The 27,863-nt window shown below is 44.2% G+C and overlaps 1 protein-coding gene across 4 annotated transcripts in view; it reads left to right on the top strand.

Moving 5' to 3' along the window:
* The window catches only part of CFLAR (CASP8 and FADD like apoptosis regulator), a 224,671-nt gene that overhangs the window by 127,033 nt on the left and 69,775 nt on the right, over window positions 1-27,863 (top strand). For 3 of the 4 annotated variants that reach the window (XM_069226076.1, XM_069226079.1, XM_069226078.1), the window contains 6 exons: window positions 159-596; window positions 3,558-3,663; window positions 5,946-6,081; window positions 8,259-8,336; window positions 9,671-9,765; window positions 13,133-13,184. In XM_069226076.1, coding sequence (XP_069082177.1) covers window positions 301-596; window positions 3,558-3,663; window positions 5,946-6,081; window positions 8,259-8,336; window positions 9,671-9,765; window positions 13,133-13,184 — 763 coding nt within the window. In that variant the 5' untranslated portion in view covers window positions 159-300. The remainder of the gene's footprint in view (window positions 1-158; window positions 597-3,557; window positions 3,664-5,945; window positions 6,082-8,258; window positions 8,337-9,670; window positions 9,766-13,132; window positions 13,185-27,863) is intronic. The other variant, XM_069226080.1, reaches the window with a different exon arrangement.

The following is a 27,863-nucleotide window of genomic DNA, read 5'->3' as shown; positions in this document are numbered from 1 at the left end:
TAGCCGAGTCAGAATGCTTAAAGGCTGCATAGTCGCTTACCCGCATATTGCACACCTACCTCTGCAGCAGAACCATTAACCTATGAAATTTTTAAAATCTGTTATTTTGTGGTATCGCTCAGAAAACATTGTTTTCCATCCCTCTTCTTTTTCTGCAGAACATCCTGCTCTCAGGTGCATCTGGTAGAGAAAAAAGAATAGAAGACCAAAATGGCGCATTCTGTGTCCTGTACAGTGGCACCGGGCTGTCTTCCTGCAGAAGGGTTGACAGCAAGTGCCACCACCGCATGACTGCTGGGAATGACCGTGCCCAGCCGACTGCCGTCCAGCCTCCTCTACAAAATTGAGCAGGAGCTGGACGAGGATGAAAAGGAGTCCATTGGCTTTGCGTGCCGCGATGTGGTCCTTGACCTGCCCACCCGGGATGTGCGCGCCATCTTGGACACACTCAATGACAACGGCCTGCTGTGTCCCCTTGGGCTGGCCGAGCTGCTCTACAGAGTGAAGAGGTTCGACCTTCTTAAGGTGTTCCTCAAGACAACGAAGACGGCTGTAGAAGCACACCTAGTAAACAAGTCCATAGTCTCAGAATACAGGTAAGATGCCCAGCATCTCTGAGCTGCAAGCAAAATGTTCAAATTATATTGGCTGTGACAGTTAGTGGGAAACATTGCCACTATGACCACAGTTGAAGATTCTACCCTGCTATGCACACATAGACCCCAGTAGCCCGAATGTAGACAGTGATGGCTGTGCTGTCATCAGAGAGAAGTGCAGGGGCAAGCTAGTTGTACCTGGGCCTATCCTAACATCGGGCCAGTGCTGTAGATAATAGCCCAAGATCAGACAGAGAGGCTTGAGCTGTATTTTGGGGGGTGAGGGGGATTTGTGGGTGTGTACATTTGGTTACTGGACGTGGTGATCAAAGCATGATATAAGTTTGTCTAGAAAACTTTACATGACAGCCAGGAGTGCCCATTTCACAAGTGCGAGCTAATCACAGAGTCCTTAGTGCACAGTGATGCAACACAACACTCCACATTCAATTGGAACTGTAAATAACTTAGCTAAGTTATGTTTGAGGTTTTCCTTCAGGAAGTCTGCTTTTCAGAGTAAAATCAATTAAAGTATATTTTAGGAAACTAACTGCTAAGAAGGTTATAGAAAACCATTTGCAGATAGGAGGTTATCTCCATCCGGGTAAGAAACATTTTACTTAATAGCAAGTAAACTAAACCCTGGTCCAGGAAGTTTAGCATTGAAATGAATCAATTGAACTTCTGCAATTCTGTGTTCGAGCCAATAAAATACAGGCACACCCTAAACTGAAGAAGCACCAACAAACCAGCTGTGTACAGTAGGGTGGAGTCTAATTCTATGAACATTAATTTGGTGATGAAATAGGGGAACCTCTTTAGAGAAGTATTGAAACTTGGCAACTTAGTGAGTGCAATGTGTTCTATAGATCTTGAATATTAACCAAGAAGCACTTACGCAGCTTGTGTGGCTGCCAGTCTTTCAATTTCCAAACCATGCCCAACTGATGATACATTGGAAGTTAAAGGCTGAGGACTGGTGTCAGCGATTCCTTTCAACAGTAACTTGGAAGAGACGTAGTAGAGTTGCGTGGCTGAGAATGTAGACATTTAGGCTTATATTCCTGCTTCCTCACTTCATTAAATTCGGTAATCTTGGGCAATTCATTTTGCAACCAGGTTCATATATCACTGGTTAGTCTAACAGGCGGGCGTATCCAGGCAATTCTCTTTGCATTCAATGCAATGCAACGCAAAAACATAATTCACTCATTTTGAGCTGCTGTGATGCTCCTTATATTAGGGTGTCTTTTTTTTTTTTTTTTTTTACCTGACAATGACTCGATAGCTCCCAAATCTATGAGCAAGACTTCATGCTGCGTCTTGTCTATACAGACTGAGTGAACATGTGAGTGTGGTGACTGGTTCACTAGTATACATATCCCTGCCAGAAGAGAAAGTGCTGCGTGTGCATATCCTGTCACTCCCTAGGTGACCATGTTACATTTGGTGTAGTGGAAGCATAATAACTTCGTACTGCATGACCAGAGCCTGGCTTTCGTGCACAGAGGTGATTGGCCAGGAAGACCGGTTGGCGTGCCTGAAGCCTATCTGGCCAGAACGTCTGTTTAAGTCAGACAGAAGAGCGCTACGGTAAAAAAGACAGCCTCTTAGTCAGCTAGTGCTTTGCACCTCCAAGTGTCTATAGAACCCTGGGAGAGACCTGTTTATAAAATTCTCCCAAGAAATGGGGCAAGACCTGAAGCTAATCGCAAGAGTGGAACAGGGGGGGCATTAGGCCAGTCCTGAACCAGTGGTTTGTGGTCCATCAGATCATGCATGTCTGCCTTACTCTTCCGAAGGACTGAATGGTCATAGGACTGTCTGAGCTCCTAGTGAGGGGATACTGCAGGGAAGAGGTCAGAGGGTGCTTGAGAGGACCAATAAAAGTAATAATGTAGGAAACTGGTGATGTTCTGTTCGGCTGGCCTGCAAGTGATGTGCATTATCTGAATGAGTTTGGTGGTTCACTGTGACCGTATGCTTTGGTTTGGGTGGTCTAGGTGGATTTTGTGCTCCATGACAAGGATCCTTTTATGTGAAGAGAGGTGAAAGTTTATTTGTGAGTTCTTTTGGTTAAGATCGCTAGCATGCTATTGCTAGTGAGGTTGTAAGTAAAAGGCAGTACACTTCCTAGATGGGAAATTGTAGTATTTTTGTGATTTTATGGATGTTACAGTTCCACCCACACAAACACAACCCCTAATTAACTCTGTTAGTTATGAGTCACACCTCTTCATCGTTTCGGCTGACATTCATGCCTCTGCATCATATTGGGCTCACATGCTTTTATTTAGTGCCAATTTTGTTATTCTGTGAACGTGATTTGACTTACTATATTGTGTCTAGTAATGGTCCTCTGTTTGTTTTCCACATTTTCCAGATCTGATGTACCCTCCCTTCCCAAGACACTTTTTATGTTGCACAGGTATTTTATTCAGGAACCAGTTAGAGTTATAGGAACCGTCCCCGGAGCTATGATTTAACCAGCTCACCCCAAATGTAGACTGACACGTAATCTGACAGGGATCGAAGATGCAGTAACGACCTCACACATTCCACATGACTCCCAGTACTCCACTCCAGGCTAGGACAGGCTAGAATATGCACACAAGGTTTATTTGGTCACACCTCTCCTTAAGTGCCCCTCGTGAGATAGATACATTTATTTAACTTTAGCACAATACTTCCAATGCAATGCTGAATATTACTTGTCCTGGTAATAGATTGTTGGTGTAGTGCCTTTCTGTATACGCTGGCTGAAATCCTGGTCATAAGGTTGTAACGTTTGTTAGTGATGCATCACCTTTTTGGTGCACACTTAATATTCCGATGCTCCTCTCCTTAGTCATTTAGATGCAGCCTATCTAGCGGTGTCTTTAGAGTGTAGCTGTTGAGACACCCAACTTTGGACCTCTATGCTTTGCGGTTGCCATTGATATTCCTGTTGTATGTTTTCAGGGTGCTGATGCTGAACATCAGTGATGAAATGACCAGTGAAGAGTTAGATTCACTAATTTTCCTGTTAAGAGATTATGTGGGACATGGGCGGCTGGCTAAAACCAAGGTATGTGTGCATTACTTTATCCCTCGAGTAACTAGTTCACAGTTGTACAACTTCCTACTGCATTGTCCTCAAAAGGAATTGTAAGGTCACACTTTTCTTTCGAGTGCCTTTCACGTGTGAAGTTTTTAAAAATAAAACATGTTGCCTGTAATTTTCTACAAGTTTTAATTATTTTTTGGTGCTACTGAAAAGTCAGATTCCTAGGCAGCGGACAGAGATGTGAAGTGTTGCACATGTTAGAACTTTTATCAAAAGGTAAGCAACCATAGTGGGAAACCTTCACAAAACAACTGCGCTTGATCTGTCAACGTGAAATCATTTGCGCTACATCTATCTGTATGTGGATAGATGCTCCCGTAGAAGAAGGTGGCACCTACAGGGAGCCAAATTTCCCCTATGGAGATCACCATTCTCATGAGTCTACTCTGGCCACGTGCTAGGTTGAGAATGAAGTAGAAAGCCTTGTAACATAAGCTAAAGATGTGTCAATGAGATGGCTCAAAAATCCTAACGAACACAACATTGCTAAGACTGACTTTGGGGGTTATTCTAACTTTGGAGGAGGTGTTAATCCGTCCCAAAAGTGACGGAAAAGTGACGGATTTACCACCAGCCGTATTACGAGTCCATTATATCCTATGGAACTCGTAATACGGCTGGTGGTATATCCGTCACTTTACCGTCACTTTTGGGACGGATTAACACTCCTCCAAAGTTAGAATAACCCCCTTTATGTCCAGTACGATCTACAGACCCCAACTTTCAGTGCCCAGGTTCTGTTCTGTTCTCTTTTAGTACAATGTGGGGACTTCGGAAGTTACTGTGTAAAGGACTGCTTTAATTTCAGGCGACTACTTAAAACCTTTCCGTTTTACCCAAAAAAATGTCATGGTTGCTTACCATCACAGACCAACTTTTGAAAGATCCCTAAAAAATGACAAACATTTTTTGCTTTCAAATTGTAGTACTATACAAAATGACAAAAATGAACTAGTAAATGATATTGGAACACGCATTGTGAGAGTGTCCTTAGGGTTGTGTTATGTAACCTGGGCTACTTTTAGCAGCTTGAAAGAAAACATGTAAAACTGAAAAAGATGTTTAAGTGAAAGAACTAGGAAGGACTTCCAATAAGTCTAAAATCGAGATGTAGTGGGTTTCTGTGGTCTTGAAACAAGCGTGTAGACTTTTATCATGTTTACTCTCTCTTTAGGCGATCTATGTGTACATTCTATCCTCCAGTCATAAGTGTAAAATGGAGATTTTACTACCAACTCCTCCTTCCATGGGAAAGCCACATGAGATTTTTCACAGGCGTCTGGATATGATATCCTAGCTGGCACAGGTTGGGTATTTTCCCTATGTATGGACAATGGGCATAACCTTCGCTCCGCATTGGTGTATCATTCTCCAGAGAAGCACACAGAAGAATTTTATTAATTCTGTTGCATGTGCTGGGTTCCCTCCTAGACTAGAAGAGATTTGTCTTTTTTACAAAGTGATGGCTGGTGTTACCTAACTTTGCATAATAGACATTCATTCCTGCATGTTTAGTGGTGGGAAGACACCTCGACCAGAGATAAGGCAGGTCCTTTTTTTATTGCACATGGACCTTCCATGGTGTTTTGTGCTTACAGGTTGCTGTAGAAGAAATGTCTTGGATGGCCGAGAGTACACATTTTGCACCCACCGTCTTTTTCAATGCATAAATTCGGTCAGATAATACCAGGCAAAATGTGTATGTGGAAAAACGCAGGATTCGGATTTCCTGCACCATGGGGCTGAGAGGGAGTTTGGTATTACAGTATTATCAACATTAAACGCTGCAGAATTTGTAATGTGGCTGTAATACACCTGCAGTATACCACACCCTGTGATGTCAGAATTTGCAAAGTGCAGTGTTACCTCAACCACTGGGACACCCAGAATGAGGCCGGTATTGGTTTTCACATGCCAGTGACAACCAATACCGTCATCAGCCTCACGGTGATGGTGGAGAAATGTTCACTGTAGCTTACTGGGAACCACACCCTTGTTTTGTCTGTGACATTGAAAAGGAACCTCATCTGTCTAGCTATCTAAGCCTCTACAGGCCCCCCTCTACCTCTGAAGTTGGTGCTGGATATTTTCAGTGTAAACCTTAGTTGGTTTCATCTGGGGGAAAAAGTTAGGGAACATAAAGTTCCAGTCCTGTTTCTTTGAGTTTTAACTAATTTCCTTTAGTTAGTGAACCGAATTACCCACTCTTGTTTCTTTGACTCTGACTGTGGTTTCCGCCGTAGACGTTTCTTGCTGTGGCCATTGAGCTGGAGAAAGTGAACTTACTGGCACCTCATAAAATGGATCTGCTGGAAAAGTGCCTGAAGAACATCCACAGGGTAGACCTGACAAAGAAGATCCAGAAATACAAGGAGGCAGGTAAGAAAGCGTGGTCACTCAGCCCTGCAATTTGTAAAGTCATCAGGCATTCTAGTTTTTTAACGCATGCCTAAAACTAGCATCTTCAAGTAAGCATGCGTGGATCTGTCTATGCACAAGGAAATAAAAGTAACCAATGTAGATGTTTAGAGGTAACATGTATCTCACCACAAAATTGGCCTTGTGTTTTGTGCAATTCACCTATAGGTACCCAAGTTCAAACTATATTCTGAAAGAGCCATTTTTCATAGTCTCATGCTAAATGAGTTTGGTGTTCCCAGCGTTGATCCCAGTGGGAGCTCAGTGTCTGTGGTATTTGTGTCCCTCTCGTAACACCACCACCAGTTTTTCACATCACAATAAATTAATTGTTGTGTGCTTCAGTGGAAAGGCTGAGTTATGTTGGGACTTGTCGAGCTAATAAAATGACCCCTTCTACCTGGCAGGAAGTCTCATTTGTTGGCCACCAAGGATCTAAAATAGGGGAAGGTATGACATGGATCCTACAATATCGCTAAATGTGCTTGGTTTAAATGGACTGGGGATGTCATTGGTCACTGTATGTGTTCTATATGTCATCCCTGGTACACAAAAAAAAAAGGATTTAGATGAGCTGGGTATCCCCACAGGGTTTCTTACTTTAGTTGGCAAGACCACTTGTTAAAACTAACCCTTCATTGGGGATGGAGGTGGTAAATTCTTAATATCTGGTAATTTCAGATTAGTATTACCAGTGCCCCCCAAGTATACAATTAGTGGTAGTTTCTCTTCATGCCCGAGTGGGCGGATTTCACTTGGTTCGAGATAAACCACCATTGACATTTTAAAAAGGAGCTCTGTTGATGAGCAGCACTGGCTAATAAAATAGTTTCATTTCAGAATAGTTTATGTTCATGTCAACTAACTTCAACGCGCTAGAAGCTTGTACCTACATGTTTGCCTGGGGTAAATTCATATAAAGTGTCTAAAGGGCATGAAAACAATAAGATAAGTGACTATTATCAGAATTTCCAAAATGAAACAGTCAGACTTAAACTACAAGACAGCTCAGTGTGCAAGCAAGCTCATGATAGTTTGCACCAAATTTTGTGTGCCCTGGTTGTAACTGCAATTACCATTTTTGCACATATAATGCGGCACCAAAACAGGCATGTTGATAAGTCATTGTTTGCATACCTAAATACTACCGATATTATGATTGCTACCATATTTATTTTGGGTTGTACAATATGTTGATACCCCACATTTCAAACAAGCATTCACGGTACTTAGTTCTGAACCTTTTTTTCAGTTATTTTGAGTACAGTGTAATACTGGTCACCCATCTGTGATTTGAAAATGCCATGGACATGAGGCAGCTTCACCGGAGTAGAACAGTCAGCTGAGCCTGAAGCTCACGGGCTAGTGTTTTTTTTCTTAAAGGCGCAGTAACATATTGAAGAGGCTTTGCAGTACTGTAGGCCCCACTAGGTTTCTCATCACTCAGCTAAGAGCCGATTGCATTTTTCCACTGATTGAGGTGACTGCGGCTGCTGGGAGTTTTATTTTTATAGCCAAAGCTCAATGCTTTCATTGGCTTCAGATAACATGGCTCCAAAGCATTATCCTTGTCCGGATTGCTCTTTAACTTTCTGATCAAAGGTGGAATGGAATTTATATGTACCACAATAAACTGGCTTACTTTCGGGCAGCATAGTCATAATACGCACTGCACACACAGAATATACAGTCATATGTAAAAACAAAAAAAAAATGGTGAAGTAATAACACAATTTGTAAATCGTCTCAAATATCCGTCAGTGGTCCCAAACCGTCTGCCAGGTCCCCTTCGCTAGTTTTGACAGCCCACTGGGGTGCTGTGGCACAGAGATTGGGAAGCACTGGATTATGCATTTGAAATGATCTGAGGACATGTGTTCTGGAATATTTAGAAACTACCACACCTGCCTGCTCCCTGACTCCCAAAGCTCTTGAAACACTGTGATAGGGCTTCTCCAGGGAGGTCACTAAGGTTTCTCCTTTACCCTGACTAATGGGTCAAACTAGGGAGGATTATCAAAACGGCTTTTATTTGATTTTTCTCTGCTCAGTCAATATAGTCTGTGGTATGTCTCTGTAATCCTAATTTTCCTCTTCTCCGTGGCCTGACAGTTTCTTTTATTTCTTTGTCTCCTAAGGTCGTCGGGTTTCTTCCTTGTCCAGCCCTCAGGTAGCCAGCGAGAGAAGTGGAGAACAAAAGAACAAGCCTTTGTCAGGTAAGTGTTTTCCTGCACTTAGGGATGGGGCAGTGAGGGGAGTCCTTCTGTGGATTAGGAATAAAGCATTCACCCAAGTAAGTGCTACACACGTGAAAAAAAGAGAAAAAAACAAGTAATAAGGTGGTAGAAACTATGGTTTGATGGGGGTGTGTGGTTTTAGTTTCTCTTCTCTTTTCTTCTGTATATTGTCTTTTTCTTTTCTTTTAATTATTGTTCCCCTGTGTAGTGCGGTTTAAAGTTTAGTGCCCTTGCTTAGTGCTGGTTAAAGTTTAATGCCCAGGGTTATTTGTAGGTTTTCGCCCGCCTTTTGTTCCTTCTGCTTCCTCCCGACCTTCCCTACCAGCCTCGTACACTGGCTGCGCAAGCGGTCACAAACCTGGTGTAGCCCTGTCCCTCTAGGGACATGGCTGGCTTTCCCGCTTTCCCTGCTCTTCTCAGTGGCTCCTCGGCTCTTCTGTGCTGGTCCGGGGCCAGGTTGGTGATGTTCCTTCACGCCTCTGTCCACGCTAGTTTCTCCTCTTCGGTCGCCTCCTTCCTCTCTGGCTTTCCTTCCACTCCTGTCTTCCTCCTCTGGTCCAGCTGTTCATCCTCCTCTCCTTGCTTCCTCCGGCGATGCATCTTTACAGATGACGCATGCACGCTCCTCCATGCATGTGTCTTGGGTCCTGGGGGACCCAAACTTCGGGCCGGGCTGCTCTCGTTCTTGTGCCCTGCCACAAACACATACCAATGAATAACCACAGTCTGGGGATATTTGCAGAGCTTGGTTGCTTGGCTATATGTTAGACTGGCCAGCAACTGTGGCTGTAGTGTTGTGGAGGCTAGGTCACTTTTAGACCAGCAGAGGGCTCCTGTGAGAGTTATCTGCGTGAGCCAGCTTTGTCCACTTTCCCTCCGAGAAGAGCAGTTTGTGGGACAGAAATGCATGGGGTGATTTTCAAGAAAGAAGTGCAAAGGTCTGAGGTCTCAGGGAAGTATTGGAAAGGAAAGGCATTGCAGTCTTGTTCAAATGTTTATACTCCCAGGAATCATTGTGATACACACACCCATGCCTCCCTCTGTACTGGCCAAATGCTAAACAGAGTTGAAGCTGGAGATGGGAGAATAGACCAAGATTGAAAAACCTATCCATTTTAATGCTACCTGGTACCCAACAGCATTTCCTTCACCCTGGGAGACTGTGATCCTTGTATTGTATGTGGGAGCTCGGGTGCCACAGCTGTTAAAAAAAACAGTTTTTTACCTGCTTACCCTATATGGTTGTCTTTTCTGATCTGTATGCCAGTGAATAACAGACTCAGGTCTTTCAGAGTGTTGTGTTTAATTTAAAGTCACAGGGACATCAAAGAGCCCCCAACGGGTCTACGTCAACGCGCTAAAGGCTTTTCCAAACCTCAACCTGGTGGACCCCAAACACAGTTTTGAAGTAAGTGAAAACAAATGAATTTAAAAACAGAAATACAAAATATGCAGTACCCATTGTGCTACTCTTTAAAGTGATAGCCTAAACATGACTGCAGGCTTACCATTTGTTTCCTGGCTGTTCCAGTTTTTAACTACTAATCGACCTGTCAAAATAACTCCTTTTGACCAGCTAAAACCTTCCTTCTAAATATTTATAAATCACCCCCAACTAGGCCTTAGTGTCCCCCGGAAGGTAGGGTGCATGACATTTAAAAGTAGGACATGTAAGTATTTAATATTATACATTTCCTTGCATTGCAAAAGCAATGGGGTTACAATATTGTATTTAATAATGTTGCATTTGGTTAGGAAACAGCTAGATGGGCAATTAAACAACTTTTTTTAATAGTATTAAAATTAATGCTGAAGTCAGATATACAATGAATATTAAAGAAAAGGTACTTTTAGAAAATTACCTTTTCTCTGCAGCCTAAAGCCTCTGGAATCCCCATTAGATTTACTCTCCCACTACTGCCAGCCATTAATTAGCATTTGAATGGCTGTGAAATGCCTGTCAGAAGCAAACATTAGGCTGATCTGAATGGGCAGAGATGACCCCTCTGACCCTGACAGAGTATGCATCCTTTTTGACATTACAGTCTCAAATCCTGGTTGGATGTCAAAACCTGCTCCAGAGGTCTGCTGTGATTTTACATATAACACTTGGGGTACACTTCAAATATGCCTCCTCTGTCACAGGCAGGTGATAGCTGACATCTGGGAAGGGCTCTTCTGTTGTTTTCCTACCCACTCAGGCTGATTCGAATGACAGTGGGCCTCTTTTTGACATTTCTGTGTCAAATCCTGCCTGACAGGTGTGCTGGGGTTTTACATATAACTCTTGGGGAACACTTGAGAAGGCAAGAACCGGATGCCAAAGAATTCTTGTGTATCCACTGTCTGATTGCTAGAAAACCCTGTTGTGTTTTACCAGTCTTTTGTCTCTGGGTTTATTGGGTTTACCATGACTGCCTTAAACTGGATTTTAGTGTGAGATATGGGAGGACACTATGTAAAAGGCTGACCTTCTGGTTAAGCAATAGGGATACAAAAAGCTACTAGAGGCCTTCCTGCAACTGCCCAGCTGACTAGTGACAACTGGACCTGGACTGGACCCTGCTGTTTGGCTGCTGCCTGACTCCCTGTGAGTCTCTACGTGCCTCCCCGGAGGTCCCAGGTGGCTTTAGAACTATACTCCTGTGGTGGATTGCGATTTAAAGGACTAAAGTCAGAAGGTAAAATCTTCTGACCAGGACGATCCTCAGGGCTGGCTTTAGGGCGGTGCGACTGGTGCAGGTGCACTGGGTGCTGACCTGGATGAGGGTACACTAACCTCGGGGGTGCTGTGTTTAGCAATAACTTACAAAACTTGCAATTTAAAAGCACTTGCTAAAAGGTTCCTGGTGTGCCCAGCCTTCATGAAGTAATTAAAATGTCAAGATAACAAGTGTGAATAATGTTTCTGCTAGAGAGAGATAGATCAGCTTTTTGTCCAGTGGCAGTTTAGGGGGTTAATATGCCTGCTTCAAAGAACAGATCTGTATTTTATGTGGATAGCTAGGTGCATTAGTGAAGCCAGCTTTTAAAAGCGCTTTAAAACAAATGAAATGTATGTGAGAGTGGCTATGGAGAGATGATGAGCACTTTTACTGGGTGGTAGTGAGGGAATCTGGGGAGGTGATCATGTGGTGGGCGGGGAGGCGCCAAAAAAGATTGTTGCACCGGGCGCCACCAGTGCTAAAGCCGACCCTGACGATCCTGGTAGGTGCATATGACCCTTGCTCCATTGCAGTCAGCGTAAAATAGTGCTTAGGTCATAGTCCACTGCAGCCGTTGCCTATTATGGCACATTCTTCTTCTGAGTGCTATGTTTTACTTAAAACTTAAAAAACATCATACAACTAGTTCCCCTTATTGGATTGTGGTCATCTTGATGCCATTTATTAATTTTTACTCTAGTTTTTCTAATTTGTTTGGGTATTCCCATTATTTTGCATTTCGACTTTATTACCATTTGTGTATGCTATAAATACTTTATATTTGCCCTAAGTTAACCCTGCCTGCTTTGTGCCATACCTACGTAGATCCGTAGTACTCAAAGTGCCCTGGGGGGACAGCAGGCGTTTGCGCGCACTTTGTGTACCCCTGGGACACTTTGGTTTTAGAGAAGGGGCCTCAGATGCTTTTGCTGCCCCTTCTGCAGCGCAGGTAGAGGTGGCGCATATGAAGCAACAGCGCTATCTTTGAAGGGAATTCCCTCATATGTATGGGGGTGCGGCCCAATTCAGATGAGAGAGTCTCTTTCCCTTTGCGTCCGCACCACATTATAGACATGGGTGCAAAGGCAAAGAAGCTCTCAGGAGGCACACGGACAGTGCGCCACAAAAAGCTGCTGTACTGTCAGTGCACCACCTGATGGCAGCCTATTGGAGTGTATCAAGGCAGTCCTATGGACCCCCTCACCCCCCCTGATATCCGTTTAGGCGGGAGCAGTCACTCAGTGCACCTGTCTACAAGGGGATCTTTCACCCCTCTTAAAAGTACAGTTGGGTTGCGGCCTGCACAGTGAAACACAGCGACTGCTTCAAAGTTGCTCTGTATTTCACCCCACAGCTGCATTCATTCTAATACGGTGCACTCTCCTTGTTTGTGCAGAGCGCAACTTTTAAAAGATGCGCCGGGCGCAAACAAGGAAAATGCGTTATATGAAGGCTCAAGGGCTATGATTATAACAAGAGGTGGGTAGCCCCCTTAGACCTCTCACAAAATAATAATCCAGTTTCTTACATTCACTGCATTGTTGTTTGTTGATTATACTTGTTAAATTTGCTGTTATTTTTCTAATCCTCTTGCTTTCCTGATAGCGATTTCTCTGGAATCCATTAGTAGATAAGAACCTGAACACCTGCTCAGTCTCACCATTTCTTTGCCTTTAAGTAGGAATGGTTATATTGGCTCACGTCAGTAGAGGATGTGAGATATCACGTTATCTGGGTGTTGTTCACTTGTTAAATAAATTGTGTTGTTTTTGTGAAACTTTATTTAGAGTGTTGCGTCCAGTCCCAACCTCCAATTGAATGAACTTTATTTTAATACTTCTCCTCCAAAACAGCTTTAATTTGAAAACTATTGTGTTTATTTCATTTAGAAGTGTGAATTTTTCAGCCATATCCTTTGCAAGCCTCAGCTGACTTTTAGGGTCATGTCTGTTCTATAGGGTGAATCTCTGGCGAAAATGCACTGATAGCTTTACAAAGGTGTAATGTTGATATTTGTTCCTCTCCAGTAGACACAAGCATTTACTAATACCAATTTACTTCCTTGTGTAGATCAGAAGCTCAGAAATGCTACAACAGGCAAATGGAGCAATACCCTGCCAAGGTAGATAAGCTAAACTATTAAAAACTACTTAAGGTGTTGCAGATGTTATTTACAATTTTGTGTATTGCCACATGTCAGTGACAATGTAGCAAAATAATGTAGGGACAAACAGCCATGAAGAAATGCTCTGTGTCTTAATGTAATTGTAGAACTAGTGTTTGCTGTCTCCCTGCAAGGAGGGTGCTAAGATTTGGCGAAAGCATTGTCTTATCTAATTTTTGAGTGTGCTGTACTGATTTCTAGGGGTGATTGCTGGCCATTGTTAGTAATGGGATAAAATGACACAACTCCCTCAGAAGAGAGGAGTACATATAACTATGTGTCTATGTGGCATTTCTATAGTGCGAATGTAACCAGAAAGCAGTGATGCACTGTACGTACTCAAAGTCCAACATAAAGTCAACAAGAGATAGGAGATTTAGGTGGATTGTGGACTACTAATACATTGTGTTATTGAGTTGTTTAAAGAGGTGAGATTTAAACTCTTTCCTAAGTAGGGGCAGTATCGGTGGGAGGTGGAGTAACAGCTGGATACAGAGCTATTGTTCTGGATCCTGGGTGCATAATATAAAAGGCCTGTTGCCTTGCTTTTTCTTTTTCACACTTCTTAGTTTACACTTTGATGGTGTTCTGGCTGCAGGTGTGGGAAAAAAACAACAGAGATGGTGTGCTATACTTATTACTGGGGGTTATTACTTGTCTGCAAGATAAATGGGGATGCTGGTTGCAATGGCTTTGTAAATGATGCAGCTTGTTTTGAAGTGGGTTTGGGTATGCAAGGGGAGCTAAAGGAGCTTTATCAGGATGCTTGTTGATAGGATCATATTTCTTCAACCCCAGGATGAGATGTGCTGTGGCATGGAAAATGCTGTTAAGAGGCGCCAATATGGAGTCTGGGCATTCAGGGAGTAGGGCAATATCACTATCCCGATGTGAGAGGACAAGGGCTTAAACAGCAGTTCTGATGTTGCTTTCTGGAAGAAATGGTTTCACTCACCGTAAAAGAGAGAGCTGGTACCAAAGGCAGCTCACCAATAGGGGGCGCCCGGGTGGTGCCCCCACCTCTTTCAATACTTGCTAAATAATTTTACAGGATAACAAACCAGTTTACTGATTGTTGTTTTTTATGTAAAGAGCTGCAACATGTTAGTACCAGAGGGGACTCCATGGTGCTTCACCAACCTCAAGCTGTGCAGCATGTCAGCTAATGGAGCTTTAGTGGGGCTTCTCTATCATACGCTGATAATGCCTATCAGAAGCCAGGTTAGAGAAGGAGGGTCAACCTCCAACCTTATCTTGGCTTCTAATCAGGCAGAGGCTCGAGCATATGATTTAAAAAAGCGGAAGCTACGATGTCAGCTTCCAGGTCTTCAAAGCAGGAAGCGCCAATTCATGATTTTCAGGACCAGCCAAGCAGCAGCTGCAGGTTGGAGCCCATTGGATGAGGTAAGTTTGAATACTACAAAATGTCACTGGGCACAGGGTAGCCAGGTTCGTGCTGGAGCAATTCTTATGTTTGCAAAGTAGGGTAAAAGACATAGTCAGCATCAGTAGCTTTTAAGGAGGTGGCCCATTGTATCCATCGTGGATGTAAGGATTTCGCGTTAGGAACGCTTTCCTTGGTAACAGCCTCTAAGGCTTGAATGGGAGTTACCACAATTATGCGTTTCCCCCAGCCAACAGTCTTTCCTTTCTAACAGCTGTCTGAATTGCAGTCAGCATTTCATCTGTTGATGCAAAACGTATTTAAGCATTGGAGTGTAAATTCGATTCATAAGCAATTGACACAGTATCACTCATTAGAGGTGACATATGTGTAACCAGTGGACCCCGCAATTATGCAGATTACCAGCTTAGTTGTGTTTACACAAGTGCGTAAATGTAAATAAATAGTACGCAGTATGTCACCCTCAAATTGCATGCCCAAATCATAAAGTCTGTCAGGGGGCTAACCCGCTGATCTGGTGCTTCAACTTGAATATATTGATTAGTTGCTTTTGAAACCAGAAACTATTGAAGATTCCGGCAAACTATTGTGGCCTCTGCTGCGCTGTCTAAGGAGCGTTCTCAATGTGTTTGACATATTTGGTGGAAATACCTGCCACTTTTTAAAAAATTTTTTTTTTTTTGGGGAAGTTTCTCTTCCTTTTTTATGATGATGTCAGATGAGCGTTGTAAGTCCGTTTTCGGTTTCGCATACTCTTCATGCCTTCATTTGCTTCGTCCCCCTCTCTCTGAGTGTTTTTCGGATGAGTCCTGAAAGGAACGAGAAGATGTTTATCAGTATACTGATACCTCTCAGGCTGTCTAAGTGTATCACGGTTACCAAATAATAACATTTTTCAGTGGACTCCGGTTGCAGAGATCCACCCTGTGTTTTTTTGTTTCTTTTTTTTTTTGTCCCAGCATTTTTTCTAAAACTCGAATGTGTGTTTGGTATTATCTGAGCTAGATCTACCTTTAAGCTGTAGTTTATTAGGCCTAGCTCTTAAATTTTTGTTTTGGTAATTTGCACTCCTAGTCCATAACGGTAACCTGCATGACCCATTGACGAACAGCCAGTACTGCTGCCATCTTTTTGATATTACTTAAAATAATTGCGGAAACTGTGGAAGTTGGCAGTTAATTTCATCCCCAAATCCAGGGCAGGGACAGCCCTGTATTCATTTTGAAATTGCTTTAGCATTTCAGGCAAAACAGCAATGGATGGTGTGCCATGTGTTATGGTTTATATGGCAGCAAAGGACTGTGCCCTAGGTGGCACAGTCTTCTAGAGGGAGAACAATCAGAGGCAGTATACATTTCAATAAGGTTTTAATGAAGCAACTGCATCTTAGATAATAAAGCATGTACTGCAATAATCAGGACAATAAAGCTTGAGGGGATTAAAATTGTGACAAGGAGAGTAAAGCATAAAAATAACACTATCATATTGTCACTAGAATCATTAAAATAATTGCTACCTAGGCTATATTAGAGCACAGCATGTTGAGCTCTAGTTCTGCCCTTCAGGTTCCATTGGGAAGACATCACCCCCCATACCTGAGCAAGAAGCCTGTAGTCTACATAAGCAGTTGTAGCAGAGCGTTCAGCAATCCGCATACAGTCATGGTCATCTAGCTGGAATCTCCCTCTAACGTGTATGGGACCGAGAAGTGTTTTTATAATAAAACAGTTGAAGTTCTGAGAAACTGTCTCTATGGAAGGATCTGTATGTTTCTATGAACGCTTGAGACAAAGCGTTACCAGCAACCTATCTTACTGCAGCCTTGAGAAAAGCACAGAGTGAAATAAATTTCTTGTTTTATAACCCAGTGCTGCCCTAGGCAAAGGACAGCTAGATAGATAGAAATAAAACAATTCCACAAATGTGGCTTTTGTTAAAATAATAAACGAAGCTGAATAAAATATATCTAGGTTAAAGTGCACAGCTGCAGGCCTAGGTCGCTAAAATAACGCGTATGAAGCTATAACTAAAATGGCTACACAACAGTACCAAGTGGTAGATACATTGTGAGAATTCTGTGTTTTTCTTGGGGTCCCGTGTGTGGAAACACTGCTTCAAGCAGTTTTGTTTTTTGTGCAATCCAAAATGTAATTTCCTCTTGTTTGATGGGAACCTTATCCGTAACTGCGTTAATAGTAACAGGACGAATTGCAGGCACAGTTATCTGTGGCTGCCCAGCTTAAACAGCCCGTCCTGGGACGACGGTCAGTGTGTGCATAATGTATTGCATTAGGTGACGGTTTAGTTTGACAATGTGATTATATAGTGTGGTTAGTTCTCAAGCATTTCATGCTCCTAAATTTGGGCATGGTGTATAGCCGCCTAAGTCTGGCCCAGTTGCTCTATCATTGCTGAGGGGACCCAGTCTTACATGTTGAATTGGATGTGGGAGAGGAACACCTTGGAAACAGTTTGATGTTCCTGAAAAAGTCAGTGCTATTTCTAGTTGTTGTTAAGGCCTGTATTGATTAGGTACTGCGGGCCTCGGTGTATGTATGATATGTCTGTGTCGTGGCATCTGCTGCAGGAAAATTAACCCAAGAATAAAAAACTGTGTACTTATACTTTTCGTGTGCCTCAACCACAAAGGTAACATCTCCACCCTCAATAGGGATCCCTTGTGCCATTAAATGTGCTGTAATAGCATATCTACAATTAACACGGATGTTAACTGTGTTTGCAAGTTTAATTAATGGAATTCAATGAAGAAAATACGATAGTAGGGTAACCCTTTTAAAGGTGCAAGGTTGAACACTCTTCAGGCAAAAATAGGAGTATCATATTAAGCTGAGGAGGATTCATCACTAACACAACGAACATCTCATATAAAGTTGAAAAAGGGACCTTGGGCACATGCAAGAACTATTCAGGATGCCCATTAAGTAAGTGCCTGATCTACGACGGTGGTGCCATGTTATTCGCTTCCTAGAAATTAAATAGGACTGTGTATTATGCCAACATTACCTTCAGGCTACAGGAACGTAGTCACCTATACCACCAGGAAATGTCGACCCTGTTTCCTAGCTAGCTCATTGTGCTCCATCTGAACCTCTGACCTTACCAGGGTACCAGATGGTATCAGCAGCCTCAAACATAACCACTCTTATTCCCAAGGAAATTGTGGAAACAAGTGTACCCTTTTGTTGTTTCCCTGCATGCGCAAGGTAAGCACAGGTAGACATGAAAATGGCTTTTCAAAGATTTATTGAAACAATCGTATTCTTGTTCAGCAAGAGTGAGTTGCGATTATTAGGCAGATGAAACAAAGCATTGTAACCAGTATTATGAGAATAGTGAAAAAGATAAACAGTTCAACATTGGTAAAGTTACTATGTTGATGCACTCCTATTTGCTACTACCTACACTATCGAGAGCATAGCAGGAGTACCCCCTGCCAGATCCATTGGGATAGTCTAACACATACCTGGGTATGATGTGCCAGGAAGCCGGTCTGGTGTAGATCAGGCTATCGACCTTTGCAGGATAGAGGTCAGAGTCAGCAGGGCTGCATCTCAGTCACAGCACACCTCGTTCCAGGATAATACCAGCAGAAGTGCTCCACTGCCGAATGTAGCACAGAGGCTGTTTATAAAATAAAAACCTGCTCATATCGCTCTGTCAAAGGTGCAGGGCTGATGCAGTGGTTTGTCAGGAGCCTCAGAGCTGTTTCCAACAGACAACATAACACAAGGGCATAGCATTCTATGTGCCCAGTCTTGGACAGAGTGTACAGACTACATGGCAGCAGCACTTACTAGGAATGAGCTGCATGTACAATATCTTCTCAGTACATTGTTGTGTGAATGTAAAATGTAAAAAAGTCACCATTAGAAAAGATGTCAACCTAAATGTGAAATCTGAAATGGAGACTCCGCGCAAGCCGTTTTGTACATCGTTACAGTTGGGTTGAGCTTTAGGTAGGCGCTGAATATCCACGTCTAGATGATGTAAAGGCAGTATGTTTTATTGTAGTTTGATATAGAAAACAGTATGTCGAAACTATATTGGTAGTCTGCCTGGGCTTCAGAAATATGGTATGTGGCCATTAAGGTGTACATATTTTCCATAAAACTATCCCCCTAATTATTTAAGGCCTTAAGGATGGACCTCTTAACCCCTCTCTTGTCTGCAGATGCATTGTCGGGAAGTGGTCTTAATGGCTGGCTCTACAGTGAAACATTTCTGAAGCACATAGAGTGAAGCACATAGAGATTAAGCCTTTAACCCCTTCGCTGCCAGGCCTTTCCCCCTCCTGTGCCAGGCCTTTTTTTGGCTATTTGGGGCAGTTCGCACTTAGGCCCTCATAACTTTTTGTCCACATAAGCTAGCCAAGCCAAATTTACGTCCTTTTTTTCCAACATCCTAGGGATTCTAGAGGTACCCAGACTTTGTGGGTTCCCCTGAAGGAGGCCAAGACATTAGCCAAAATACAGTGAAAATCTCTTTTTTTTCAAACAAATGGGAAAAAGTGGCTGCAGAAGAAGGCTTGTGTTTTTTTTTCTCCCGCTACAATCACCAGCTTCCCAGCTTTCAGGAACAGGCAGACTTGAATCCGAAAACCCAAGTTCGATGGCATCTGTCGCTGTAGATACGCATGTTCTGCAATAGCTCGCCATCTGGTGTTGGGCCGGAGTGTTACAAGTTGTTTTTCTTCGAAGAAGTCTTTCGAGTCACGGGACCGAGTGACTCCTCCTTTTGTCTCCATTGCGCATGGGCGTCGACTCCATCTTCGATTGTTTTTTTTCCGCCATCGGGTTCGGACGTGTTCCTGTCGCTCCGAGTTTCGGAACGGAAAATTAGCTAATTTCGGAAGATTTTCGTCGGTATTGTTGCGTTCGGGATCGGCGTACTTACATTCCACACCGCATCGAAGATCGAAGAGCTCCGGTGCCCTTCGGGGTAGTTTTTCGATCCTCCGTCGGGGCCTGGTCGGCCCGACCGCGTGCTGAAGAACGCCGATGGAACGGACCCCGTTCCGTTTCTGCCCCAAATGCCACAATAAGTACCCTTACACAGACCAACACTTGGTCTGCAACCTGTGCCTGTCACCTGAGCACAGCGAAGACACCTGCGAGGCCTGTCGTGCGTTCCGGTCCCGAAAAACACTCCGAGACCGTCGAGCCAGAAGACTTCAAATGGCGTCCGCACCGACAGCCCAACGGGAGTTCGAGGAACAGGAAGAAGAAGGTACCTTCTCGATCCAAGACTCAGACTCCGAAGGATTCGACGACACACAAACCGTGAGTAAGACGTCGAAAACCACACAAAGAAACATTTACAAGGCTCAGGGGACGCCACTGCCACCAGGCCATGGCTCGACCCATAAATTCGGTGACCGACCGTCGGCACCGAAAAAGGCCCAAACAGTGCCGAGATCGTCCGACTCCGGTCGAGACACCGGCACGCAGCCTTCTCGGGACCGAGAAAGTGCTGGAGACAAGCCTCGACACCGAGATGCCGGTGTGGACACGGCTCGACGCCGAGACAGCGGCACCGAAACAGATCGACGCCGAGAGGTTTCGGCCCCGAAAAGGAAAAAAGTCAGCTCGAGCCGAAAAAACACGCAGACAAAGTTTCGACGCCGAAACAAACTGCAAGCGACCCAGCTTCAGGCTCTTATACAGAAGAGCACTCGCTAACCTCCCAAATGCAAAAGCATAGGTTTGAGGAAGAGCTGCAAGCAACTGATGTGGACCATACGCAAAAGCGTATCTTCATTCAGCAGGGGACAGGAAAAATAAGCACCCTTCCCCCCATTAGGAGAAAGAGAAGGTTGGAGTTCCAGACGGAACAAGCACCACAACCAAAAGTGGTGAAAAGAGTTACGCCACCACCCTCTCCTCCGCCCGTGATTAACGTTTCACCAGCACAAACTCCATCTCACTCCCCAGCTCACACCACATGAGCCAGGGTGACCAAAATCAGGACGCATGGGACCTATACGACGCCCCAGTGTCAGATAACAGCCCGGAGGCATACCCTACAAAGCCATCTCCACCAGAAGACAGCACCGCGTACTCTCAGGTGGTGGCTAGAGCAGCACAATTTCATAACGTAAGCCTCCACTCAGAACAGGTCGAGGATGATTTCTTGTTCAACACACTCTCCTCCACCCACAGCTCCTACCAAAGCCTGCCTATGCTCCCTGGTATGCTCCGGCACGCAAAAGACATATTTAAGGAGCCGGTCAAAAGTAGGGCAATCACACCAAGGGTGGAAAAAAAGTATAAGCCGCCTCCTACGGACCCGGTTTTCATCACTACACAGCTGCCACCAGACTCTGTTGTTGTAGGAGCAGCTAGGAAAAGGGCCAACTCTCACACATCTGGAGATGCACCACCCCCAGATAAAGAAAGCCGCAAGTTCGATGCAGCTGGTAAGAGAGTCGCAGCACAAGCTGCAAACCAGTGGCGCATCGCGAACTCCCAGGCACTACTTGCGCGCTATGACAGAGCCCACTGGGACGAGATGCAACATCTCATTGAACATCTGCCCAAGGACTTCCAAAATAGGGCAAAACAAGTGGTTGAGGAGGGACAGACCATCTCCAACAACCAGATACGTTCCTCCATGGACGCTGCAGATACAGCTGCACGGACAATTAATACATCTGTAACTATCAGAAGGCATGCATGGCTCCGAACGTCTGGATTTAAACCAGAGATTCAACAAGCAGTTCTCAATATGCCTTTTAATGAAAAAGAACTGTTCGGTCCAGAAGTGGACACAGCGATTGAGAAGCTCAAAAAAGATACGGACACTGCCAAAGCCATGGGCGTACTCTACTCCCCGCAGAGCAGAGGGAATTACAGCACATTCCGTAAAACGCCCTTTCGAGGGGGGTTTCGGGGTCAAAGCACACAAGCCAGCACCTCACAAGCAACACCGTCCACTTACCAAGGACAGTATAGAGGAGGTTTTCGGGGACAATATAGAGGAGGGCAATTCCCTAGAAATAGAGGGAGATTTCAAAGCCCCAAAACCCCTACTACTAAACAATGACTCACATGTCACTCACCCCCTCCACACAACACCAGTGGGGGGAAGAATAGGTCATTATTACAAAGCATGGGAGGAAATCACTACAGACACTTGGGTTCTAGCAATTATCCGACATGGTTATTGCATAGAATTTCTACAATTCCCTCCAAACATACCACCAAAAGCACAAAATTTAACAACACACCATTCCAATCTCCTGGAGATAGAAGTGCAGGCACTATTGCAAAAGAATGCAATCGAATTAGTGCCAAACACACAAATAAACACAGGAGTTTACTCACTGTACTTTCTGATACCAAAGAAGGACAAAACGCTGAGACCAATCTTAGGCCTCAGAGTAGTGAACACTTTCATCAAATCAGACCACTTCCACATGGTCACACTACAAGAAGTATTGCCATTGCTAAAACTACACGACTACATGGCAACTTTAGACCTCAAGGATGCTTATTTCCATATACCAATACACCCATCGCACAGGAAATACCTAAGGTTTGTATTCAAAGGAATACATTACCAATTCAAGGTACTGCCTTTCGGATTAACAACCGCACCAAGAGTCTTTACCAAATGTCTAGCGGTAGTCGCTGCACACATAAGAAGGCAGCAAATACATGTGTTCCCATATTTGGACGACTGGCTAATCAAGGCCCATTCGTTCATACAGTGCTCAAATCACACAAATCAAATCATACAAACCCTCTTCAAACTCGGGTTCACCGTCAATTTCACAAAATCCAAAATTCTGCCACGCAAGGTACAACAATACCTAGGAGCCATAATAGACACATCAAAGGGAGTAGCCACTCCAAGTCCACAAAGAATTCAAAATTTCAACACCATCATACAACGCATGTATCCAACACAAAAGATACAGGCAAAGATGGTATTACAACTCCTAGGCATGATGTCATCATGCATAGCCATTGTCCCAAACGCAAGACTGCACATGAGGCCCTTACAACAATGCCTAGCATCACAGTGGTCTCAAGCACAGGGTCACCTTCTAGATCTGGTGTTAATAGACCGCCAAACTTACCTCTCGCTTCTGTGGTGGAACAACATAAATTTAAACAAGGGGCGGCCTTTCCAAGACCCAGTGCCACAATACGTAATAACAACAGATGCTTCCATGACAGGGTGGGGAGCACACCTCGATCAACACAGCATACAAGGACAATGGAACGTACATCAAACAAAACTGCATATCAATCACCTAGAACTTCTAGCAGTTTTTCAAGCACTAAAAGCTTTCCAACCAATAATAGTTCACAAATACATTCTCGTCAAAACAGACAACATGACAACAATGTATTATCTAAACAAGCAGGGAGGGACGCACTCCACGCAGTTAAGCCTGCTAGCACAAAAAATTTGGCATTGGGCAATTCACAACCAAATTCGCCTAATTGCACAGTTTATACCAGGGATACAAAATCAACTCGCAGACAATCTCTCTCGAGATCACCAACAGGTCCACGAATGGGAAATTCACCCCCAAATTCTGAACACTTATTTCAAACTCTGGGGAACACCTCAGATAGACTTGTTTGCGACAAGGGAGAACGCAAAATGCCAAAACTTCGCATCCAGGTACCCACACAAACAATCCCGAGGCAATGCCCTATGGATGAACTGGTCAGGGATATTTGCTTACGCTTTTCCTCCTCTCCCTCTCCTTCCTTACCTGGTAAACAAACTCAGTCAAAGCAAACTCAAACTCATATTGATAGCACCAACTTGGGCAAGGCAACCCTGGTACACAACGCTGCTAGACCTATCAGTGGTACCCTGCATCAAATTGCCCAACAGGCCAGATCTGTTGACACAGCACAACCAAAAGATCAGACACCCAGATCCAGCATCGCTGAATCTAGCAATCTGGCTCCTGAAATCCTAGAATTCGGGCACTTACAACTTACCCAAGAATGTATGGAAGTCATAAAACAAGCAAGAAGGCCATCCACCAGGCACTGCTATGCAAGTAAATGGAAGAGGTTTGTTTGCTACTGCCATATTAATCAAATACAACCATTACACACAACTCCAGAACATGTAGTGGGTTACTTGCTTCACTTACAAAAATCTAACCTAGCTTTCTCTTCCATTAAGATTCACCTTGCAGCAATATCTGCATACCTGCAGACTACCTATTCAACTTCCCTATATAAAATACCAGTCATTAAAGCATTCATGGAGGGCCTTAGAAGAATTATACCACCAAGAACACTACCTGTTCCTTCATGGAACCTAAATGTTGTCCTAACTAGACTTATGGGTCCACCTTTTGAACCCATGCACTCCTGCGACATACAGTTCTTAACCTGGAAGGTGGCATTTCTCATCGCCATTACTTCCCTAAGAAGAGTAAGCGAGATTCAGGCGTTTACTATACAGGAACCTTTTATACAACTACACAAAAATAAAGTCGTCCTAAGGACCAATCCTAAATTTTTGCCAAAGGTTATTTCACCGTTCCATCTAAATCAAACAGTGGAACTTCCAGTGTTCTTTCCACAGCCAGATACCGTAGCTGAAAGGGCACTACATACATTAGATGTCAAAAGAGCATTGATGTATTACATTGACAGAACAAAGAACATCAGAAAGACTAAACAACTCTTTATTGCATTTCAAAAACCTCATGCAGGAAACCCAATTTCAAAACAAGGTATAGCCAGATGGATAGTTAAATGCATCCAAATCTGCTACCTTAAAGCTAAACGACAGCTGCCCATTACACCAAGGGCACACTCAACCAGAAAGAAAGGTGCTACCATGGCCTTTCTAGGAAACATCCCAATGCAAGAAATATGTAAGGCAGCCACATGGTCTACGCCTCACACATTCACCAAGCACTACTGTGTAGACGTGTTTTCCGCACAACAAGCCACAGTAGGTCAAGCCGTATTAAGGACATTATTTCAAACTACTTCCACTCCTACAGGCTGATCCACCGCTTTTGGGGAAATAACTGCTTACTAGTCTATGCAGAACATGCGTATCTACAGCGACAGATGCCATCGAACTGAAAATGTCACTTACCCAGTGTACATCTGTTCGTGGCATCAGTCGCAGTAGATTCGCATGTGCCCACCCGCCTCCCCGGGAGCCTGTAGCAGTTTGGAAGTTACTTTCAATTATTTATATATGTATCATCTCAACCTTAAATACGTGCATACTTAGTCACTCCATTGCATGGGCACTATTACTACAATTCAACTCCTACCTCACCCTCTGCGGGGAAAAACAATCGAAGATGGAGTCGACGCCCATGCGCAATGGAGACAAAAGGAGGAGTCACTCGGTCCCGTGACTCGAAAGACTTCTTCGAAGAAAAACAACTTGTAACACTCCGGCCCAACACCAGATGGCGAGCTATTGCAGAACATGCGAATCTACTGCGACTGATGCCACGAACAGATGTACACTGGGTAAGTGACATTTTCATTTTTCAACACAAATTTGGCTTTTTACTAGGACATACCCCATTTTTACGATTTTTTGTGCTTTCAGCCTCCTTCCAGTCAGTGACAGAAATGGGCGTGAAACCAATGCTGGATCCCAGAGACCTAAACATTTCTGAAAAGGAGACAAAATTCTGAATTCAGCAAGGGGTCATTTGTGTTGATCCTACAAGGGTTTCCTACAGAAAATAATAACTGAAAAAGAAAAATATTGAAATTGATTAAAAATAAAACAGCAATTTTTCTCTACGTTTTACTCTGTAACTTTTTACTGCAATGTCAGACTTTTGAAAGCAATATACTGTTACGTCTGCTGGACTCTTCTGGTTGCGGGGATATATAGGGCTTGTAGGTTCATCAAGAACCCTAGGTACCCAGAGCCAATAAATGAGCTGCACCCTGCAGTGCGTTTTCATTCTATACCGGGTATACAGCAATTCTTTGCTGAAATATAAAGAGTGAAAAATAGCTATCAAGAAAACCTTTCTATTTCCAAAATGGGCACAAGATAAGGTGTTGAGGAGCAGTGGTTATTTGGACATCTCTGATTTCCGGGGTGACCATACTAGCATGTGAATTACAAGGCATTTCTCAAATAGACGTATTTTTTATACACTCTCTTATATTTGGAAGGAAAAAATGTAGGGAAAGACAAGGGGCAATAACACTTGTTTTGCTATTCTATGTTCCCCCAAGTCTCCCTATAAAAATGATACCTCACTTGTGTGGGGAGAACTAGCGCCCGCAACAGGAAATGGCCCAAAACACAACGTGGACACATCACATTTTTTCATAGAAAACAGTGCCTACCTGTGGATTTTGGCCTCTAGCTCAGCCGGCACCTGGGGAAACCTAGCAAACCAGCGCATTTTTTAAAACTAGAAACCCAGGGGAATCCAAGATGGGGTGACTTGTGGGGCTCTGACCAGGTTCTGTTACCCAGAATTCTTTGCAAACATCAAAATGTGGCCCAAAAAACACTTTTTCCTCTCATTTCGGTAACAGAAAGTTCTGGAATCTGAGAGGAGCCACAAATTTCCTTCCACCTAGCCTTCCCCCAAGTCTCCCGATAAGAATGGTACCTCACTTGTGTGGGTAGGCCTGGTGCCCGCGACAGGAATAGATCACACAACGGTCTAAAATAAATGTGCCCCCGCAACCCCTCCCCGGGAGCGACCCTTGCCTAATGGGTCGCTCCCCATCTCTAAAAAAACAAACAAACCAAACAAAAACACAAAAATAACATTTGCCATGGCGCCTAGAGGTTTCCTTGCCTACGGGGTCACTCCCCCTGCGTGACATTGGCGCCAAAAAAAAAATCCCCGCTGCCTAGTGGTTTCTGCGCATTTGGGGGCAGATTGACCTAAAATCGGCCGATCTGCCCCCAAGGGGGGCAGAAATGGTCTAAATATAATTTGCCCCCCAGGAGAGCAACCCTTGTCTAATGGGTCGCTCCCCATCTCTAAAAAAACCAAAAAAAAAAAACCCACAAAAATAAAATTTGCCCTGGCGCCTAGAGGTTTCTGATAATAGGGAGGGGCAGGGGGGGCAGAAATGGCCTAAAATACAATTTTCCCCTCCAGGGGAGCGACCCTTGTCCAAGGGGTCGCTCCCCATCTGTAAAACAATAAAAAAAATCCCCGGTGCCTAGTGGGCAGATCGGCCTAATATAATTTGCCCCCCAGGGGAGCAACCCTTGCCTAATGGGTCGCTCCCCATCTCTAAAAAAAAAAACAACCCCACAAAAAATAAAATTTGCCCTGGCACCTAGAGGTTTCAGATAATAGGGAGGGGCAGGGGGGGGCAGAAATGGCCTAAAATACAATTTTCCCCCAGGGGAGCGACCCTTGCCTAAGGGGTTGCTCCCCTTGCGTGAAATTCACGTAAAAAAAACCAAAACTCCCTGGTGTCTAGTGGTTTCTGTCCCCCTTGGGGGCAGATTGGCCTCATAAAAATAGGCCAATCTGCTCCCAAGGGGGGCAGAAATGGCCTAAAATAATTACGCCCCCTAGGGGGGCGACCCTTGCCTAAAGGGTCGCTCCCCACCTTAAAAAAAAAAAAAAAAATTAGCCCTGGTGCCTAGAGGTTTCTGCACCCCCCCCCCCCCAGCCTTGCGCCGGGTGCCTTTGCGCACCACCCGTGTCGCTTCCCAGAACAAAGACCCGCAGCCGGCTGCAGTTGTGCCTTGACTATATGTTTGGTAGGCCAGAAGACCTAAATGACCAAAGTGCCCCTGGCCAGCAGATCGATGTCAACGACTGTTACCCCCTAATCCCCCCACACCACCCCTGCCTGGGAGCGAACATTGCCCAAGGGGTCAGTCACTCCCTTATGTTAGTTCCATAAAAAAAAATTAAAAAAAATCCCTGGTGTCTAGTGGGCGTTTCAAAAGCCGGATTGCAAGCAATCCGGCTTTAGAAACGCTCAGAGAGACTTCAAAGGGAAAGAAATTCCTTTCCTTACCTTTGAAGCCTCTCTGGGCCTCCCCCACGTGATCGAAATAGAAATGCGATGGGAGGAGGCCCTCTGTGATTGTCAGCGCACGATGCGTGCTGACGTCACAGGGTGGGTGGCGGGGGGTGGAAGGGGAAGGGCTTCCCCTTCCATCCCTGCCTTGGGGGGCTGGGTGGGGAGCACATGGGGGGAGCGCTCCCCCCAGTTCCCGTGTGCAGGACGAGGTGATCGAGGGTTAATAAAAAAAAA

This window comes from Pleurodeles waltl, chromosome 3_1, assembly GCF_031143425.1.
Source record: "Pleurodeles waltl isolate 20211129_DDA chromosome 3_1, aPleWal1.hap1.20221129, whole genome shotgun sequence".
In the NCBI taxonomy this organism is placed as follows: domain Eukaryota; kingdom Metazoa; phylum Chordata; class Amphibia; order Caudata; family Salamandridae; genus Pleurodeles; species Pleurodeles waltl.
This window is presented reverse-complemented; position numbering and strand designations above follow the sequence as displayed.